The 20,243-nt window shown below is 47.3% G+C and overlaps 1 protein-coding gene across 4 annotated transcripts; it reads left to right on the forward strand.

Moving 5' to 3' along the window:
- Positions 1-14: 14 nt before the first annotated feature.
- Positions 15-19,928, forward strand: CUTA (cutA divalent cation tolerance homolog). Of its 4 annotated transcripts, none has more exons than XM_068250167.1 (7): positions 101-188; positions 4,120-4,178; positions 5,899-6,044; positions 7,660-7,719; positions 10,417-10,462; positions 18,400-18,449; positions 19,713-19,928. In XM_068250167.1, the coding sequence occupies exons 2-7, from the start codon at positions 4,128-4,130 to the stop codon at positions 19,810-19,812; spliced, it is 453 nt and encodes a 150-aa protein (XP_068106268.1). In that variant the 5' UTR covers positions 101-188; positions 4,120-4,127; the 3' UTR covers positions 19,813-19,928. The 4 variants fall into 4 exon arrangements, with proteins under 4 accessions (XP_068106266.1, XP_068106268.1, XP_068106267.1 ...); XM_068250166.1 differs by lacking the exon at positions 101-188 and adding an exon at positions 199-278; XM_068250168.1 differs by lacking the exon at positions 101-188 and adding an exon at positions 206-224.
- Positions 19,929-20,243: the final 315 nt, after the last annotated feature.

Below are 20,243 nucleotides of genomic sequence, written 5' to 3' on the forward strand. Positions count from 1 at the left end.
CGTTGCTATGGGGACGCCGCGCGCGCGCCATGCTGGTGGTGGCGGGAGGCGCCGGGCGCCATATTGGTTGCGGGCGGAGGTCGCAGCGAGGCCTGCTGGGCGCCATTTTTGTTAGGGGCAGGAGCCATATAGACCGGGTATCAGGGTTTGGGTGTTTCCGTGGGGCGGAGGTTGCGTGGCGCACGCAGGTATGTACGGTGTGTGTGAGACAGAGGCTGGCGGAGGTATGGAAGACTACCAGCATGCCTGGCAGGGACTGCTCCTTATGAGAGCCCATGGTTAGGCCCCGCCCACGTATTTCTATAAGGGTTGTGCAGCTAAAACCCCACAGACAGTACACAGAAATGGCATAGGTTGTGAATCAGCCCAGCTGGAGGGGTAAATTGCCAACTTTGTGGGTCAGCAGCCATCATCCTGCTGCTTAGGTAGGAGGGGGATGGACAAAACATGTCAAGCAGGGTGCATTCTGCAGCTTTGCTAGTCAGTGACAGAGGAAGTGGCCGGTGTAGGGGTTCCTGATCAGATACTTTACTACTATCTGGCTGATTTATAGGAGCGATGGAGGGGGCTTGTCCATACTGTGCTGGTTGCATGGCTAGTTTACTTAAAGTGAACCCGAGGTGAGAGTGATCTGGAGGCTGCCATATGTATTTCTTTTTAACCTCCCTGGCGGTAAGCCCGAACTGAGTTCGGGCTATACCGCGGCGGAGGATTTCTCAGGCCCTGGTGGGCTGATTTGCATAATTTTTTTTGGTACACGCAGCTAGCACTTTGCTAGCTGGGTGTACTTTACGATCGCCGCCGCTCCGCACCGATTCGCCGCATTCAGCAGATCAGGTGTTTCTGGCATTATTGTCAGATCTGACAAGATTAGCTGCATGCTTGTTTCTGGTGTGATTCAGTCACCAACTGGTATTATTTAAAAAGAAATAAATATGTCAACCTCCATATCACTCTCACCTGGGGTTCACATTAAAGGGGACCCAGCAGTAAACCTCTTATGGAAATTTAGCTAACTTGATTGGGTGGCCGGCACCCCCTTGAACTGCAAGGTTTCCAGTAGGTCGTAGTAAACTACGCCCACACTATTCAGCCAATCACAACGCTTTGTGCTGTGATTGGAGAACTGTTCCCTATGAGGTTTCCTGCTGGTCCCCTAAAGAAGACTACTTGCATGATAACACTGTGTATGCTGCACAGAATTACTAGGGATCTACCATGTTGTAATTGAGATAAATGGGAGCGTTAATCTCACAGTGTTTGCCTTTGTTTACTCATTTTACATGGTCAATCAATTTTTCCCGAATCCAACATGCAGATTTTGGAGTCAGTGGTGTTCATAGTTACATCCTATCCCCCAGGGCTCTAAACACCCCCAACAAATGATGTCACATGCTTTCTGGTGCAGTAGCAGAAAAGCGTTTGATTTCGATAAAACAAGCCACCACGCGCTGTCCTTTTGAACTGGCGCTAAGGGCCCTTCTACTAGAGATGGGAAGTTCGGATCTTTTCAATGATCCGGATGATTCGAATCGGATCATTGAAAAGATCCGGATCTTTGATCCGAATCTCGGATCATTTTACTACCGAAGCATTCGGGGGTGAAATGAATAGCAGGACAGGTCTTTCCCTGCTGTGGACAGGAGAAGGGGAGGGGAGTGGACACGCAGAGAAGGGGAGAAGATGGACAGAGGGCAAGGAGTGGACAGAGGAGGGATGAGCAGAGAGCAGAAATGTTTGTTTGCACACAATACCCACATGCTGCAATCATATGCTTTACATGTATTTCACCTATATGCTCATCTGTGTACTTTGAATGCAAACGTCGCACAGTGAAAAGAAAGCATTCCCCAAAGCATTCCCAGAAGTACAGTGCAGCTGTTTAGAGCGAGTGCAGGAGGATCATATTGCACTGCAATCACAGTGCCTGCAAAGTTACTGAGCTGTGCTGAGCTGAGCCAAAAGCTTCCAATGTGTTCACTGTGCACAACTACGGAACAGACAGCCTATAATCAGCAGCACGTTATAGCCAGTATGTGTGCTCTACACATATCTGGCAGTGGCACCGATGTCCCCTCTCTCTCATCTACCTGTCTCCCTGCAAGGCTGGCTCCCCTTCAACAGAGCGATCCATCTCTGCTCTGCTTCCAGGACCCCGCTGAGAGGGGGCGTGTCGCTCATGGCCCCGCCCCTTTTGCGATCCGAATCACTCATTTTGATGATTCGGATGATTCGACTCACAAAATAGATTCGGATCAAAGATCCGAATCGTTTATGATCCAGACAACACTACCTTCTACACTGCTTGCACATTGATCTGATTTTCGTACTGCATGCGTTTTATAGATAACTAGTGATTAAGATAGTCATTTTTAACCCAATCGCAAATGCAGTGCCTGCTGCAGTTTGCCTGCATTTGCAATTGGCAGATTGCTTTGAAAAAACTTCCAGCACCTTTTTATGTTTTTGGTGGGAATTGTAATAACTCCTGCCGATTGCCTCCATAATCATAGCGCATCATGATCGTAATTGCAATTTTTCAGCATGGACGGGCCGTAAGACATTCATAAAGGGATATAGGTTGTAAAAATGTTGAGAAAGTCCAATGTTCTCCCCAGGCTCTTTTAGCCGGGTACTCCACCCGGCTAGTTTTGGTGAGCACCCGGCTGTCATCGGCTCGCCTCCTCCTATGCTGTAAGCAAAGTTGTGCACAGAAGCACCGGCCCTGCATTCTCTCCGCTCGCCCCACCCGGCTACTTTTTCATGCCACCCGGCTGGAAAAAATTTCTGGGGAGAACACTGAACTCTGTTTAAATGGATCGCTGGGGCAGCACGGTGGCGTAGTGGGTGCCATTATTATTTAGTATTTATATAGCGCCGACATCTTCCGCAGCGCTGTACAGAGTATATTTTCTTGTCACTTAATGTCCCTCAGAAAGGTTCACAATCTAGTCCCTACCATAGTCGTATGTCTATATCGTGTAGTGTATGTATCGTTGGCTAGGGCCAATTTTCGGGGGGAGCCAATTAACTTACCTGTATGTTTTTTAAGATGTGGGGGAAAACCAGAGTGCCCGGAGGAAACCCACGCAGACACGGGGAGAACATACAAACTCCGTGTAGATAAAGGCCTGACTGAGATTCTAACCGAGGACCTAACATTGCAAGGCAAGAGCGCTAACCGCTATGCCATCACGCTGCCTACAGGATTCTTGCCTTGCAGCGCTGGGTCCCCATTTCGAATCCCAGCCAGGGGACTCTCTGTACAGAGTTTGTACATGGTATACTTACCACTTCAGGATACCCTAGTAAATCTGTATAAAATTCATCTGTACCGGCATAATGTATAAGGGGTACTTATTCCCCATCACTACTAGGGGCCTCTAGTGTCCCCAAAGAAACCAGCAACTTCTCTCATCAAAAAGTCAAAGGATGGTTCTCTTCAAGAAGGTCCTCAAAACTCACCTTTTCACTCTCGCCTTGCACTGCCCCCCCTCCCTCCACAGCTGAATGCTGGTTCCCTACCTTTCGTGTCCCTACCTCTCCCTCTACACTGTAAGCCTTTGGGCAGGGTCCTCCTCCTTGTGTGTCCTACCTGATCATGCACCTCCATTACCGTACACCCATCCTATGGATCTGAGTGAACCAAACTTGCCTAATCCCCATGCTCCCATCCAGTGACTGACTAAGCATTACCTGGTACTCATACTATGGTGTGTGATCTGGTTTTCTTGTATTCCTGCATTGTCATATTGCTGTTTGTCACCCCTAAATATTGTCTGTAACCTAAATTAATGTCCAGCGCTGCGTAATATGTTGGCGCTTTATAAATACAATAAATAAATAAATAAATAATAGGCCAGTGTAAGTCAATTATCTGCAGGGGTGGCCAATAAAATACTTATAATAGCAGCTTGCATGCAACTGCTTTTGATTGGCCAGATTCAAAATAACATTTCCATGATATTTGCATACAAGCCAGAATTCTTAGCATGTCTGACCTGATCTGAGTGGCACTGCTGGCTCGGAGTATGATGGCGCAGGTGCCTGCAGAGGGCGCTGGTAATGGCAGCAGTTGGAGAGGTTCCCCTTTAATTCCCTGTCTGTGTGTTTCTTCAGGTGAGTTCATGCATCCAGTCTACGCCTCTGTGAAACTCGGGGCTTCAGTGGCGGCCATTGTGAGTATCTTCCTGTCCGCTTAGCAGAGCGCCATCCCATCGTAGTCGTGGCAGAAACCGAGAGCTAAGAGGAACTTCAGACTCCTAAACGTCACCTCGCCCTTCTCCCGCGCTGCTAGGATTGTGCTTGAGCTTTTTGTCATTGTTTAGAACTGGATAAAGGCACCCGAAATGATAAAAACTTCAAATACGCTAAAAAAAGGGCAATGCCTTAACCTCCCTGGCAGTATGATTACTTCCGGAGTTTAGGATCTAAAAGCAGTGCAATATTTTCTCGTGCTTTTAGAACCTATAAGCAGGGAAAAATCATACCGATAGATAGACCTGTCGCAGCCCAGCATTTACCTCCCTGGAATCCAGTGCTGCAGTTCTCCCTCCATCCACCGGATGGCAAACTACCTCTATAGTGAGATCGCCATCTGTCGCCATATGACAAACGGCATTCTCTCCAGAGGGATCAAGCGCCTCCAAGGACAGGAAGGAGAATGGCTGTCGGCTTCTGGATCCCCCAGGAGGTGAGTTGAATCGTCTGCTGTGCGCTATGCTCTGCACAGACCTCCCAGCAGCTACCACAAGTCAGGCTCGTGGTTACCGCTCTGAGCTGCGGATTTCCATCCCGAGCCTGATGCTGAGGAGGTTAAAGGAGAAGTATCATGAAAATTGTAAAATTTATAATACGTACTTATATAAGATTTATATTTGTCCCAGAGTAAAATTCAATATAAATTACTTTTTTCCTATGGTGACAGCACTTACAGTAGGTACCATAGTAAATATCTGACAGATCTAGTTTTGGACTAGCCCATCTCATGGAGGTTTTTCGGTTATCTATTTACAAAAGCACTTACTAAACTGCTGTTGCTCAGTCTAACTGTCAAAGTAGTGTGCAAACAAGTAGGGAGACTTGCTGACAGCTTTGTATAGATCCTTTCCAGGGAGCAGGGCTGCTCAAATCCGGATTCGGGAGACATCCCAGTTACGCGGGGGGGGTCAATCTTACCTGTCTGACGTCTTCTTCGGTCCGTTACTCGGCGCCTCCCACGATGCGGTCCAAGCGGCGGTCACGTGATTACAAACACTTCCTCCTCCTGGGTTGAAGGAGGAAGTGTTTGTAATCATGTGGAGCGCATCGTGGGAGGCGCCGTAGGATGGACGAAGAAGACGTCAGACAGGTAAGATTGAACCCCCTGCCCCCCTGCTCAGGTTTACTGGGAGATATCCGGATAGCAACTATCCAGGTATCTCCCGGATCCGGATTTGAGCAGCCCTACCAGGGAGCGCTTTTGTGAAGAATAGGGGTAATACAGAAAATCTCCCATTAGGAGATGGACTAGCCCAAAGTCTGTCAGCTTTTTACTACCTGTGTAAATGATGGCAACATAGCAAAAAAGTAAAGTATAGTGCATGTTACTCTGGGAGAAATGTACTATAATTTTATATGGATGTATTTTTAATTTTACAAATTTTTGCATGTCGTCCTTTAATGAATACACTCGTTCAATAGTTAATTCAAAAAGCACAGCATCTCGCAGTCCCAAAACCGCTTCTTCAGAGCAATAGTGTCTCTCCGTGGAGTAGCAGTGCTAAGAGTGCCTTTTCGTATGTTATGTGTCAGGATTCCCACATCTATCAGTACAGATCATCCTAGGTATTATGTGTGTTAAATTCTGAATAACACAGGCATTTATTACACGTTGCTCTCTCCTCCTTCCATTGCCAGGCTGTCGTGCTGTATATGTATCCTTTGCTGCTGAGGATTGTGGGATTGCGAGCTTTCTCGATGGCCACGGAGGTATATGTATCCGGAACCCTGTCCGCCGCCTATGTCACCTGCCCTAACGACACGGTAGCTAAAAGCATCGGCCGGTAAGTGGTTGTGCGTAGTGGTTCGCCAAGGCTTAATACAATTATTTCCACTAAGTCCAAATTCGCAGCACTTCCCTGCACGCGAGTTGTATGGAGAGATGCTCCCTATTCAGTCAGTAGGCTTGCCGTCCACATCGCATCTAACTTCCTAAAGCCATGCATGGTACGGCTATAGTGGTTCTTCTCATTATTATTGTTTTCTACTTATATAGCGCCGACATCTTACGCTGTGCTGCACAGAGTATATTGTCTTGTCACTAAACTATCTCTCAGAGGGTCTCACAATCTAACACCTGTCATAGTCATATGTCTATGTATGTATCGTAGTCTGGGGACAATTTTTTGGAATGTGGGAGGAAACCGGAGTGCCCAGAGGAAACCCACACAGGAGTGCCCAGAGGAAACAAACCCACAGGGACAACATACAAACTCCTTGCAGATGTTGACCCGGCTGGGATTTGAACCAGGGACCAGCAAGGAGAGAGCGCCAACCACTACGCCACCGTGCTGCTAGTGGTTCCACTGCAGCTTCGCAACGGCACACGTGCTGCATCCGAAACAGACGCAGCACCTTAGTGGAAATAGGTCCTAAAGCTGCACTGTACAAGAGATAGGGGAGACATTATAGCATAATAATCTCCCTGTCCTGCATCTCCCAGTGTCCGTGTGTCATGCCTGGCGCACATGGCGGGTCCACGGACAACGGAGGGGGATGGGCGTGCGCAGTGATGTGTGTGCGTGCTGGCAATGAACGGGTGTGTGCATTGTGTGGGGGGGGGGGGGGGGTGCCCGAGGCCTAGTGCCTTTTTTTCAAAGGGCAGGCCCTTCTACTAGTTACCACCTAAAATAATGTTAGGGCTGGAACCTACTAGAGTGATTTTTTTTGTTTTTTGTTTAAAGCGTTTAGGAAGGTTTTTAAAATGCTACTGGATGGGCCAAATTAATTCCACTGGAGCGATTGCGATTACCAAAATCGCAAATGCAGGACATGCAGCATTTTTGAGCGTTAGCGTTTTTGCAATGTAAAGTATATAAATGTTTGAGCCCAGTTGAGGTTTTTAAAGGGAACCGAGCAGCATATTTGCCCCCACGGTATCTCAGTAGCTCATTAAAAAAGCATGCCAACAGTGTGGCTCATTACTAAAAAAAATTCCATTCTACATCTTCTTTTTACATATAAATGTTTGATAAATGCATTTACTGCTCTACTTCTGCGGCCTGCCATCCGCAGAAAAATCAGGCAGCTAAGGATTGCTGGAATTAGCAGTAGCAATGAGCAAACAAAAGCTTTCATCAGCAGGGGAGGTGGGCAGATAGGACACTGTACTTCAAACAGTTTTGAGAATCACACTTTATTACACTCACACCTTCCCCTGGATAAATAAGGGAAGAGAAGGGGAAAATGGCAGCTCCTACAGCTATTAGAAACCAAAGACAAACTGCAGAAGAAGAAAGCTGCTTGGATCCCTTTAACCTTTGAAAGGAGACACTCGTATGGACGCATCATCCAGCCTTTCACACAGCAACATATTGTCACCCTTGTCATGTAAAGTCCGTAAATGACACATATGTACCGGTGTCTGACCTATCATGTGTTTCTGTGTTCTCTGTACAGGGGTCTGGTGGAGAGGAAGCTGGCAGCCTGTGTGAACGTCATACCGCAGATCACCTCAATGTGAGTTCTCCAGCCTGCTGCCCTTGTCAGTCGTCCCATTGCCACCAAGTGTTTCCTCCCATTTCTTCCTGTTGCTTTTCAAGGCTTTGGGCACAACAAAAATCAAACAGTATAGAGCGATCGCGGCGGCGTTTGAAAAATAAAAATCTGATTTCCGTATGTACAGTTGGCTATCAGCAGGGGCGTTGCACTCCAGCTGGAAAATGGGTGTGGCCATGCACCATAATGTGGGTGTGGTTATAGATGGAGCCAAAATTACATGAACGTAATAGTAGTCTAAGTAGGCCTGCTCAGCAAAATGTGGGATGAAGCCCTTTCTCCATTAATACAAAAATAAATAAATGCAGCATATCACAATCATATAAATAGGCAGCTTGATATAAAGTGAACCATAAAAAAAAATGACTTTTACTCACCTGGGGCTTCCCTCAGGCCCCTGCAGCTGATCGGTGCCCTCGCCGTGTCTCTCCAATCCTCCTGGACCCACCGGCGACCACTTCCGGTTTCGCTGTCAGGACCCGACAGGCATGGGAACGCGAGTGATTCTTCGCGTTCCCAGCCACAATATCTCCCCCTATGCTGCTATTGCCAGAAGTGGTCGCCGGTGGGGACGGGAGGATCAGAGAGACACGGTGAGGGCACCGATCAGCTGCAGGGGGCTGGGGTAAGCCCCAGGTGAGTAAAACTCATTTTTTTATGACTTAAGTGCCTCTTTAAACATAACTAGGTAGAGTTACCTGGCTTCTGTGCTGGCTGGTCTGACTTTCTGTTGGGCAGGCTGGCCTACTGCCAGGTTGGCTGTTCCCCCATAGAATTCACTGACCTAGTGGACCCCCTCCCATGCTCCCACAGGCCACCCACTGAGGCACCACAACTCCCAGCATGCCCCCACAGAAGGACCACAGGCCCCTACATGCCCCGATAAAGGCATCACAGCGCTCAGCATGGCACCACATCACCCAGCATGCCCACATAGAGGCACCACAGAACCCAGCATACTCCTGATTGATGCACCACAGCTCCCAGCATGCCCGCCATTGAGGCACCACAGCTGACTCTGCCTAGGGGACATCCGGGGCACTCCAGAATAGATCCGGGGCACGTGCCACTAATCTTTGGGTCTAGCAACGTCCCTGTCCACCAGTGTGAAAGGAGAGTCTGAAATGATGCGATATGTGTAGAATTCCACACAGCTAATCAGTCAAGGCTAAACATTACTGGCAGGGCGCAGCCACATACCCATATATGGCAATATTGTATATAGAAAGAGATTCTGATGCTGAAACCAGCATAATTACCGTGAAAGTGAGTATCCTGAATAATGTATTACTTTTTACTATAAATGGTATCATCCTGATTCCAAATGTCTTGATTTTACTATATATCACTAGAGTGCCTCTTTAATCAACTACCTGAACTCACCTACCTGCGTGTATCTACATGGCAGTGCAGTGTTCTCCAAATAATTTTTTCCAGACGGGTTGCATGAAATAGTAGCCGGGTGGGGCATCATGAGAGAATGCAGGACCAGTGGTTCTGTGCGCAACTCTGCTTACAGCAGAGGAGGAGGTGAGCGGATGACAGCCGGGTGCTCACCAAAACTAGCCGGATGGAGCACCCGGCTAAAACTGCCTGGGGAGAACACTGCAGTGTACCCGTGCTATATGTATACCCTACTAACCGAGTCCTGGTGGCTGAAGCCATTCATAGTAATCCCAACACAGGAAGTAAGACTGTTTGGTATGAGCCCATGGACCATTCCCTGTGGCGGCAGCTGTAGCTGTCTGGTCACTGCCGTCTGGCGCTGCTGTTCTGTTCTTCTGTCAGGTTAATGGTTGACTAACTTTGGCTCTTGTTCACCATCCCTCGGTTCGTCCTCAAGCTTGTCACCCTCCTCCTGTATCTGCCCGGTGCACCTCCTGCTAAGCTCACCATCACACCTTTCCTCTGATCTTAGAGCAGCCACACGCAGGATGGAGCAGAGTGCTGAGGACACGGGAGGGAAAAAAGAGGAGGACGAGGTGACACGCCTGAGGAGGAGCCAGGAGATAAGCCCGCCCGTCACCCATTCACCTAACCGGAAATAGAACAGCAGGGACCGGCTGTAGGGACCACACAGCTGCAACTACAGCAGCCATTACAGTAAGGTCTTTTTCACACGGACGTCCGCCCAGCATCTCGTTCAATGGCGTCTCGGCAGCATGGTGTGCAGGCTTTCAGTGGCTTCCCATCGTGGTCTTTGTTTTTTGTCCCCATAGGCCACACTAGATGCGGTGGTTAAACGACCCTGGATGCTATATGTAGTCTCCAGGGTCGCCTCAAACAACAGGAAAAATCGGGACTGGATTGCCATATTCGCGCAAACACCGGGAAACACCCCTGTGCAAACACTCCCATTCACTTAAATGGGAGCGTTTAACGACGAGTCCCGGGCGCTGGCGGTAAACGCAGAGCAGGCGTCCGTGTGAACATGCCCTAAAAAAAGAATGTCTGCAGGAATAAAAGGCTGGAGATGGCATTCGTGTCCTAGTCCATTTCACTACCCTAGCAGCAGTGCTTTTAGGAGGGGACTGACAGCACACATGAAGTGGGCGTGTTCTCACTGTCTCAGCATTGCACATGTACACGCGACACACAGACATACACGCAGGTCTGTTAGCTCTGTATTCACAGCTCGGCTCTGTTTTCCTTCACCAGATATGAGTGGAAGGGGAAGATTGAGGAGGACAGTGAAGTGTTGCTGGTGAGTGATCTTGTTACTGCACATCAGCCATATTGCTGCACAAATATTGCTCTAGGACATTTTCTGCTTTCACCTCATTTGAACTGAAGTAGTCACTTGTAATAAAGACAATTTTTTTTTAAAGCAGACCCAAACTGTTGCACAGCACACAATGAAAAGTTTTCATTCCACATATAAATGCTGTAGAAATCCAAAGCAGTGAGCTGCCTTTAGCTAAATCAGAGTAATTAGCCTTATCAGTAGCTGTACAGGCAAAGACTGAGGCTTAACCCTTTCTGTGCTCCTTGCAAAGTTAATCCAGGTCAAGCTTCAAGTTTTTTAGGATTTCTGTAAATTGTAACAGCATACCCAAGAAGCTCAGGGTGACCCAAAACTACTAGGAAAGTATAGAGGTTTAAGAGACCAAAAAAAGCCCTCCTACTAAAAATCTAACACGCTTTTCCTAGTAGTTTTGTGTCACCCGAGCTGCTTGGTTACTCTGTTGTACTTGTCCAAGCCCTATCCCATAGTAGGGTAGTAGACGATATAACGCGGTTTGGTTGTGCATGGTAATCATACCATGCACAGTCTCGTTTTACCGGTTTTCGGGGGCGGGGCTACCGGGGGGCGGAGCAACATAGCGGCGGGTGAACGAACAGCGGTGAGGATAAGCAAATACTCACTTGTTGGCAGCTGGGTCATCCTGCACGCTGTACTAGCTTCATTCTACTTCCTGTTCTTGTCCTATTTCCCTGAAACAGCGCCCCCTGGAAGAACAGGAAGTAGAATGAAGCTAGTACAGCGTGCAGGACGACCGGCTGCCAGCAAGTGAGTATTTGTTTTGTACCCCCTGCTGCTGCTGCGTCCCCCCTGGCTATCTATACTGCGGGCACCAATCCTGACTACACCTATCCCTGGCTACCTATGCTGCAGGCACCTATCCTGGCTACACCTATCCCTGGCTCTCTATACTGCTGGCACCAATCCTATCCCTGGCTACCTATGCTGCAGGCACCTATCCTGGCTACACCTATCCCTGGCTACCTATGCTGCAGGCACCTATCCTGGCTACACCTATCCCTGGCTACCTATGCTGCAGGCACCTATCCTGGCTACACCTATCCCTGGCTACCTATGCTGCGGCCACCTACTACTGGGGTGGATAGGGGGCACATTATTTAATGTAAGGTGGGAGCAGGTCCAAATAATTGTGTAATACCGTCATACCGTCGTGTTTTTTTTTTTTTTTTTTTTACGGTTATCATCCCGTGGCATTTCATACCGTTGCAACCCTATCCTATAAAGCCATATCAATCCCTGCCATGTACTGAGGAGGACCAACAGTCTAAAATCAGGGTGTCTACATGTGAGGTTGATTTGGCTCTGTCAAATTTATTAACTATAGGCTGGCTTTACACCAACAGTTCTGGATGCAAGCCTGGCTTCAGGGACATAAAGAGATAATTTGCATATTCAGCAGTGGTGCATTGTGGGTAACCACAGTTACACACTTAAATCTGAATCATTGCAAATGCCTTCTGTTTTAAGAATGTAAATTGTAATGATGACATTTTTCCTCTCTAAAGGTTATCATGGTGTACTTTCTCTTTTAGAGCAAAGAAGAAGTTCTGAGGTTAGATCCACTTTAAAACAACAACAACAAAATGTGTCCAGTAGGAACAGTGAGGAGGGATAGACTTTTTTTACTTTTTATTAGAACTCCTCTTTCTGGTTTCACTGGTACAGTTTTCAGTAGTGGAGTAGCTTTAGGACGTGAGCACACTTTGGTGTTGCTGGGAGTATTTCAGCGATGCGTATCACCGGGCACTGCATAGACGGCACTAACTGATGGCTACACTAATACTCTGTATAGCACTGCATTCTGTCTACACACTGATTCGTACATTTCTGCTTGTAATGCAGTGCTGTCCCACGCAATGTAATAGAACTCTATCAGCAGTGTGTTGCTTTACAACGCAGATGTGTGGACAGGTTCTTTTGCAGCTAATAAGTCTCTACATTACAAGGCAAAGTCCCCAGACCTGAGGTTAAAAAGTTTCTCAGTTAAAGGGGCACTATGGCAAAAAAATTAAAATATGTGCAAACTTAGACAAATAAGAAGTAAGTTTTTTCTAGAGTAAAATGAGCCATGAATTACTTTTCTCTTATGTTGCTGTCACTTACAGTAGGTAATAGAAATCTGACAGAAACGACAGGTTTTGGACTAGTCCATCTCTTCATAGGGGTTTCTCAGCAAGGATTTTATTCTTTATAAAGATAAAGACACTCACTAAGAAGGTTTAGGATGCTGGCCAGTTTCCCTGCTCGCTACACAGTTTTTTGGCAGTTGGACAGAGCAACTGCCAATCACTAATTGTTTTGAAAATAAATAAATCCCTGAGAATCCCCCTATGAGGCAGGGAACACACTTGTCTTTCATCGGCAGGGAACACACTACATGCGTTTCTGCGCGTTTTGCCGCGAACGGCAAAACGCGCACGATTTTAGAGGCTATTGAAAATAATAGCCTAGCTCGGGAAACGCTGCGCCGCATGCGTTTGTGCGCGTTTGCGTTCGCGTTTTTTTCCGCGTTTTGTAGCCGCACAGTTTTCTGCTTTTTTCCGCACATTGCATGACACTACATGCCATGCAAACGCAGAAACGCACGCGGAAAAACGCATGCGTTAGACGCGACCGCAAAACCCGACGGAAACCTGGGAAACGCAGGGGAAAACGGCCCTGCAAGTGTGTTCCCTGCCTCAGTTTTCTGCGCGCGTTTTCCTGCATACTTTTTCTGCACACCAAGTGTGTTTTCAAGCAGGAAAACGCGTGCTTTTTTTCACAGCAGCTGATGTAATTTATAGAGAAAACTGCCAAAATGTGCAGAATCAGGATGCAGAATGTCAGTTTTCTTTCTGCGCGCAAACAACATATTAAGTATGGACTAGCCCATTGATTAACATGAGTTGTCAGTTTTTCTGTGCAGAAAACGCGCACGAAAACAGTCAAGTGTGTTCCCTGCCTGAAGAGATGGACTAGTCCAAAACCTTTGCTTCTGTAAGATTTCTACTACCTCCTGTAAGCAACATAGGAGAAAAGTAATTTATGGCTCTTTTTACTCTGGAAAAAAAATGTACTTCTTATTTGTATATGTTGGCACATATTTTAAATTTTAACATTTTTCGCCATAGTGCCCCTTTAAGCCAGCAGGTGAAGTACGTGACATGAAACAAAGCTACCTAAGGTAAGCACAGAGGTTTGCTCATGCTGGATCCAAACACCTCTGTGCTTTGCGCCTTCCTCTCCTTGTTCCCCCTGATCCCTGTAATCACCCCTTGAAAAATGTAACTTTTGGTTGAAGTCAAATTCTCGGACAGGAAGAGGCAGGCTTGTGGCATTGTTCCCTCCTATTACCCTCCCATTCCCTCTTTTTAAAAAGAGCCCGATCTGGGCTCATAAAATGAAAAAAAAAGTAGGCTACTTGATCCGCGGGGCTGAGCGGATCAAGTAGCCTTTAAAACCGCTGCTCCCCACCGCTCTTGTGAGGCACACTGGACCACTTTCACTTTTGTCGCTTCTGGGCCATGACAATGCATGGGGAGACTGTGTGTGTCTTTCACAGCATGCAGGGAGGCGGGGGAGTGGCAGGAGGCGCGGCCAGGGAGAGAGAGCTGCCCAATGGCAGCTCTGGAGACCCTGTAGGAACGCCCCTGGTGGGGATTTTGAACAGGGAATCCCTCTCCCCTCTGTTTATCTTCGAGATGGGGCCATAGCGCGGTGGTGGGGAGGCAGAGAACGGCGGTGTGGGGACACAGAGGCATGTAATGAGGCAGAGAACATACCTCTCTGTCTCAATGCCCCCCCAAGAACCACCTCAGGTTCTCTTTAAAGGGGAATGAATGGGGCGGGTGAAGAGGGGTGAGTGGGAGGGACTATCGCAGCAAACCCGCCTCTTCCTGTCTGATCATTTGAATTTAGCCAAAAGTGAAATGTGTTGAAGCTTTTGCATATTGATCTTTTTTCTTATAAACTGTGGAGTTAATCTGGTGAGGTAAGTCCTCCCTTTCCTCCTATTTTAAAATGTTTTTAATTATTTTATATACCCTTTGGCTCCTCTGTTATCCGCTGTTGATCATTGTGTGCTCCCCCTGGTGGAAGGTTGTTACCCTTTTTACCCCAGATGGTGTAATAGCCAACCTATACCGACACTGGATGTGACTAATTACAAATGCCTCGTCTTGATTGATGAAAATGTCTTTTCCATACGTAGCTTTAGGATGCTTTGACGCACGACATTTCTGTTTTTTGCTAAATTTTCCGCACACTTAATGCAATTCAATGGCATCGCATTTGTGCATTTTTAATGCGAATTTTCACATCCTATTTTTTTGCAGAGAAATCATGGCCTACATGTATGCCTTTTTTGTTTATTTTTTTTCAGCAAACATGCAAATTGCATACAGTGCGAGCCAATGGAATTGCGAATTTGCACATTCCAAATGTGAAAAATCGCATGCAAATATGCAGTTAATTGCATACAAATTCATGTAAATTAACTTCATTGCCAGGCACAGAAAAATCGTTACAAAAAAAATACGTAAAAAAGCAACCAAAAGAATCGGATGTGAAAATTTGCAAAATTCAGCATTACAGATTAAAGAAATTATGGCTGAGGCCCCATTCACACTTGCAAAACACTAGCGCACGGAGCCTCAGAGGAAGCTTATACTAAGCGAAACGGTCGTCAGGCGGACCGCTGCTCCCACATTGCCCCACGGTAGAAAGAACATATGGGTATGTGAAATATATTTTACATTGTTTGAAATGGATAGAAGATTTGTTGATACCATTAAACCTATTGAAGACTAGCCTGGTGATAGTGCCGGAAATTTATTTCCTATGGTGATGAGGTAAGTGGTTGTTTTTCTACTTCCTGAGCACATCAAGGGCAACATACCCTGAACATCAGATCCTTAAAGATCCTATCCAGAACGATCCAGATAAAGCAGTGCCGGTTACTTTCTTCTATTTGATACAACAGATTAAAGAAATTATGGCTGAGGCCCCATTCACAATTGCCAAATGCTAGCGATTTTGCTAGCGGTTTGCTGTGGCGATTTTTGGCGATTAATGCCAAAAATCGCCATTCACACTTGGGGCGATTTTCCACGATTGCGTTTAGCGTTTCTGTAGCACTAAACGCGATCGCCTGAAAATGGTGCAGGATACAATTTTTTTTTTTTTTTTACTGCTTTGCAAATCGCCCAAGTGAGCCCCATCTACACGATACGATTCTATGTGCGATTCGATTACGATTCTATTTACGGTCCAATTAAATCCAACATGTCCGATCGGGATTCGAAATCGAATTTAATCGAATCAAATCCCGTTTGGACAAGTCGGATTTAATCGGATCGTAAATAGAATCGTTTCGTGTAGATGGGGCTGTAAAGTTGCAGGGATAAGTGTGAGGCTGGGGTCACACGTGTCTGTTTTCTGAGCGTTTTTCTGCACAGGAAAAAAACATTTAAACTCTTTAATCTATGGACTAGTTCACACTTGAATGTGTTTTTGGCACTCAGAAGAAAAACTGGCACCCTGCAGCATAATTCTGCACATTGTGTGCCTTTTCTTTATCAATTACCTTAGCTGCTGTGTAAAAACATGCCTCTGTTTCTGCATACAAGTAGGGCTGCTCAAATCCGCATCCGGGAGACATCCAGATAGTTGCTATCCGGATATCTCCCAGTTACCTGGGGGGGGGGGGGTGTCAATCTTACCTGTCTGACGTCTTCTTCGGTCCGTCCCTCAGCGCCTCCCACGATGCGGTCCACGCGCATCAGGTGATTATTATTATTTATTGTATTTATAAAGCGCCAACATATTACGCAGCGCTGGACAATAAATAGGGATACATACATTGCAACAAGGGGTGACAGACAGAGAGGTAGCAAACGGTTATACAACATGGCACAAGGTTATACATATAATCGGTATAAAATGTGCTTTACAGAGACCCGGCAAAACAAGTACGAGTTAGTCCATGAGAAGGGTGTAATGGCTGGGGTAGTAAAATTAAGAAGGACATACTAAGGGAGGGGGGAGGCCCTGCCAAGGCTTACAATCTAAAGGGTGGGGGGGACATATAAGGTAGGACTGTGGAAAGGGTGATTGACAGAGAGAGTGTGGTAGATGTGGGGTAGGCTATTTTAAAGAAATGTGTTTTGAGGGCTTGCTTGAAGGTTTTGAAGGAAGGGACGAGTCTGAGGGGGAGTGGAAGAGAGTTCCATAGGGTGGGGGCAGCTCTTGAGAAGTCTTGTAAGCGTGCATGGGAATGAGAAATGCGTGGGGAGGTCAGGCGGAGATCATTGGAGGACCGGAGGGGACGGGCAGGTATATATCTGTTGACAAGCTCAGAAATGTAGGTTGGGCAGGTCTTGTGCACAGATTTGTAGGTAAGGCACAAAACCTTAAAACTGATCCTGAAGCTGATAGGGAGCCAGTGTAGGGCTTTGCAGAGGGGAGAAGTGGAAGCAGAGCGGTGGGAAAGTCTGATGAGTCTAGCTGCTGCATTCATGGCTGATTGAAGGTGTTCAATGCGTTTTAAGGGGAGGCCAGATAGTACGGCATTGCAGTAGTCAAGGCGGGAGATGATGAGGGCATGGATGAGAAGCTTCCAACAAACACTTCCTCCTTCAACCCGGAAGGAGGAAGTGTTTGTAATCACGCAACCGCCACTTGGAACGCATCGTGGGAGGCGCCGAGGGACGGACCGAAGAATACGTCAGACAGGTAAGATTGACACACACACCCCCCACCCCCGTACAGGTAACTGAGAGATATCCAGATAAAATTATCCGGATGTCTTCCGGATCCAGATTTGAGCAGCCCTGCATACTAGCGCACATGGCATGCAGAAAACTGAAAGACAACTGCTTGAGGCATCCTTAGGCAGAGATCTCACCGGCCAACTATAAAGAAAGGCAATATTTACAGCAAAAAAAAAAAAAAAAAAAAAAAAAAAAAAAAAAGTAATAAGCTGACATTGAAGTCAGATATGGAACAGTTGGCAACCTGGATAACATTTTCACAGCTTTACTTCACAGGGATTGACCCAGTGTCACTTTAAAAGCGGACCTGAACTCAGAACTTCCTCTCTGCTCTAAAAGATAAGCAGCAGCATAATAACCTTTAAAGAAAAACATCTTACTTACAGCTGATACAAATCCTGCAATAAATCTGCAATGCGTCTACTTCCTGCTTTCATGAAAGCAGACAGGGTTAAAACATCCTGTGCTAGCCTCTCTGCCGGGACAGTCAGTTGACACATCTGAGAGATCAAATTACAACTTATTAGTCATCGATGAGGGGACATTAGACAGGCTCTTCTGGCTAAATACCTACAAGGTGTATTTCTCTGTTTCCTTCTGTCCTGTGCATGAGTTCAGGTGCACTTTAAGCTGTAGTTGTATTGGCTATTATGGGAAAAAGAAGTAGACATTCTTTTCCCCGGAGTGTTGTGATGAGTGTAGTACTTATTATGTTGTATGTGTGGGGTTGGGTGAGGCAGGGGGCGTGGTGGGGTTGGGTGAGGCAGAGGGTGGGGTTGGGTGAGGCAGAGGGTGTGGTGGGGTTGGGTGAGGCAGAGGGTGGTGTTGGGTGGGGCAGAGGGTGTGGTGGGGTTGGGTGAGGCAGAGGGTGGGGTTGGGTGGGGCAGAGGGTGGGGTTGGGTGGGGCAGAGGGTGTGGTGGGGTTGGATGAGGCAGAGGGTGGGGTGTGGTTGGGTGAAGCAGAGGGTGTGGTGGGGTTGGGTGAGGCAGAGGGTGGGGTTGGGTGAGGCAGAGGGTGTGCTGGGCACACCACACAATAATGGACTCCTCTAACCAGCAACGCTGTATTACCTGTACACTGTCCATAATGACTGTCACTCGTTGTCACCTGTCACCCTCTCTTCCCAGATGATTAAGACCAGATCATCCAAGGTCCCGGATCTGACGGAATACGTCAGGTGAGAAGCATCGCTCTGCTCAGTATGAGGTCAGGTAAAGGGGACCTGTCATTAGAAATGGTCAATGAGACGTTAATAATTCTGTCTTGCATGCAAGTTGTATGCAGCATAGAATGAAAATCAGCAGAAAGAGCGTTAAAGTCAACTCAAGCCGAAGCTCAGATCAAAAAGGAAATAGTTACCTAAGTAGAGGAAACTATCTGGACCCTGTAGAGCACAGGTGTCAGACACAAGGCCCGCGGGCCGACTGCTGCACTCCTCGCTACTTTATGTGACTTTCAAGAGCTTCAGATGGGCCTCATTGTAAGCAGTAAAAGAGACAGTACACTGCCTTCCCATCTCTTTGAGCCTTGATGCAGCTACATCCCATGGGCCAACCCCCGTGCAAAATTAGCATGTGGCCGCCTCCTTGGACCCAAATATGGACCTGCTCCAGCGATGCGTCATGTCTCTTACTTATCTTTCCAGCAGTTGTATGCTCGGAGCTTGCACACCCCCAGCTCCTGATCACGTGACTTCAGAGCCAGAGGGATGCAGCACAGAGCGTGTGGCTGTCAGGAGGATTAGAGGAGGCCCAATGCAGCACGGGAGCAGGTAAATCTCAAACTGCTCCACTGTTCTACTCTGCAGAAGGTGGAGGATCCAGGACCCCCCACCCCACTGTCGCTATAGTTACGCCACTTTTTTTGAGACTGTCCAATAAATGTTAAAGCTTATTTAAAAATTTGTCCCATGACTTAGACTATGTTTTAGATTTTGGCCCCTTCTGTGGTTGAGTTTGACACCCCTTCGATGTCTTCCTCGCTCCTCCCGCCTCTCGCTGCACCCTCCTTAACATTGGGTCGCGCTCCTCTTCTAGCACTAGCTTGGGCTCTGGCGGATATAGCTGAGCCCAATTAGGTCTGCTCTACGGCGCATGGAACAAGCTGCCTTTGCCTGTGCAGTAGATGGACCGATCGGGCTCAGATTTTTCCACCGGAGCCCGTGCAGGCTTGTTATGATTCTGAAGAGTTTGGGGGTCCCTTCTTTACAACAGGCCTACACAGGAGGATGAGGGAACCTCTTTAGGGTCCAGAGGCTTCATCCTCCCGAGGTAGGTACCCCCTAGGGGCACTTTTTTTCATTACAGGTTTCCTTTAACATGTTATTGCCCATATTTAGTCTCTTGTGTTGTGTGCAGAGGGTTATTATGAATAGGTGCACTTCGGTTATGTGTGATGTAATACTCATCGTTATCTGTGTTGTTGTCTATCCACCCCACAGATCTGTCCACCCGTATGAAGTGTGTGAGGTGATCAGCGTCCCCATAGAGCAGGGTAACCCCGCTTACCTCTCCTGGGTCGAAGAATCTGTTCCGAAGTGAGACCGTCCTATACCCGCCACTGCCACGCCCCCCACTGTCACTGTGTGATGCAATAAAGCCAGGCTGACCCGGTCTCATCAGGCTGAAATAAACCCAAATCTGTTTACAATTACAAATATAGTTTGTTTTTTTTTCCACATATTCCAGCTTGAGCATGAGATGCCTGCTAAAAAATGTCATTAACTGCTTCCGGACCGCGCTAATTGAAATCTACGCCCTGCTTGGGACCTGTTATCTCTCCCGGGGTGTAGACTTCAATAAGCCCGCCACATGGTCCTGCCGATCCGCCACACTCCTGCCGCTGCAGCACACTCTCCCTGCTGTCACTATGACAGCAGAGCTCTGTGAGCCAATTTCATTGGCTACTGTCCTTGTGATCACTGTGAGCCCATCTCATAGGCTCACATTGATCACAGGGTCGGGAGCCGGTT

This window comes from Hyperolius riggenbachi, chromosome 8 (genome assembly GCF_040937935.1).
Source record: "Hyperolius riggenbachi isolate aHypRig1 chromosome 8, aHypRig1.pri, whole genome shotgun sequence".
In the NCBI taxonomy this organism is placed as follows: Eukaryota; Metazoa; Chordata; class Amphibia; order Anura; family Hyperoliidae; genus Hyperolius; species Hyperolius riggenbachi.

What these genes read in the sequence shown, in the direction of transcription:
- CUTA (XM_068250165.1), top strand. Translation starts at nt 30, where the DNA reads ATGCTGGTGGTGGCGGGAGGCGCCGGGCGCCATATTGGTTGCGGGCGG. An exon ending in ATACCGCAGATCACCTCAAT is followed by an intron (nt 7,720 to 10,416) that starts GTGAGTTCTCCA and finishes TTCCTTCACCAG; the next exon opens with ATATGAGTGGAAGGGGAAGA. An exon ending in AGGACAGTGAAGTGTTGCTG is followed by an intron (nt 10,463 to 18,399) that starts GTGAGTGATCTT and finishes CTCTCTTCCCAG; the next exon opens with ATGATTAAGACCAGATCATC.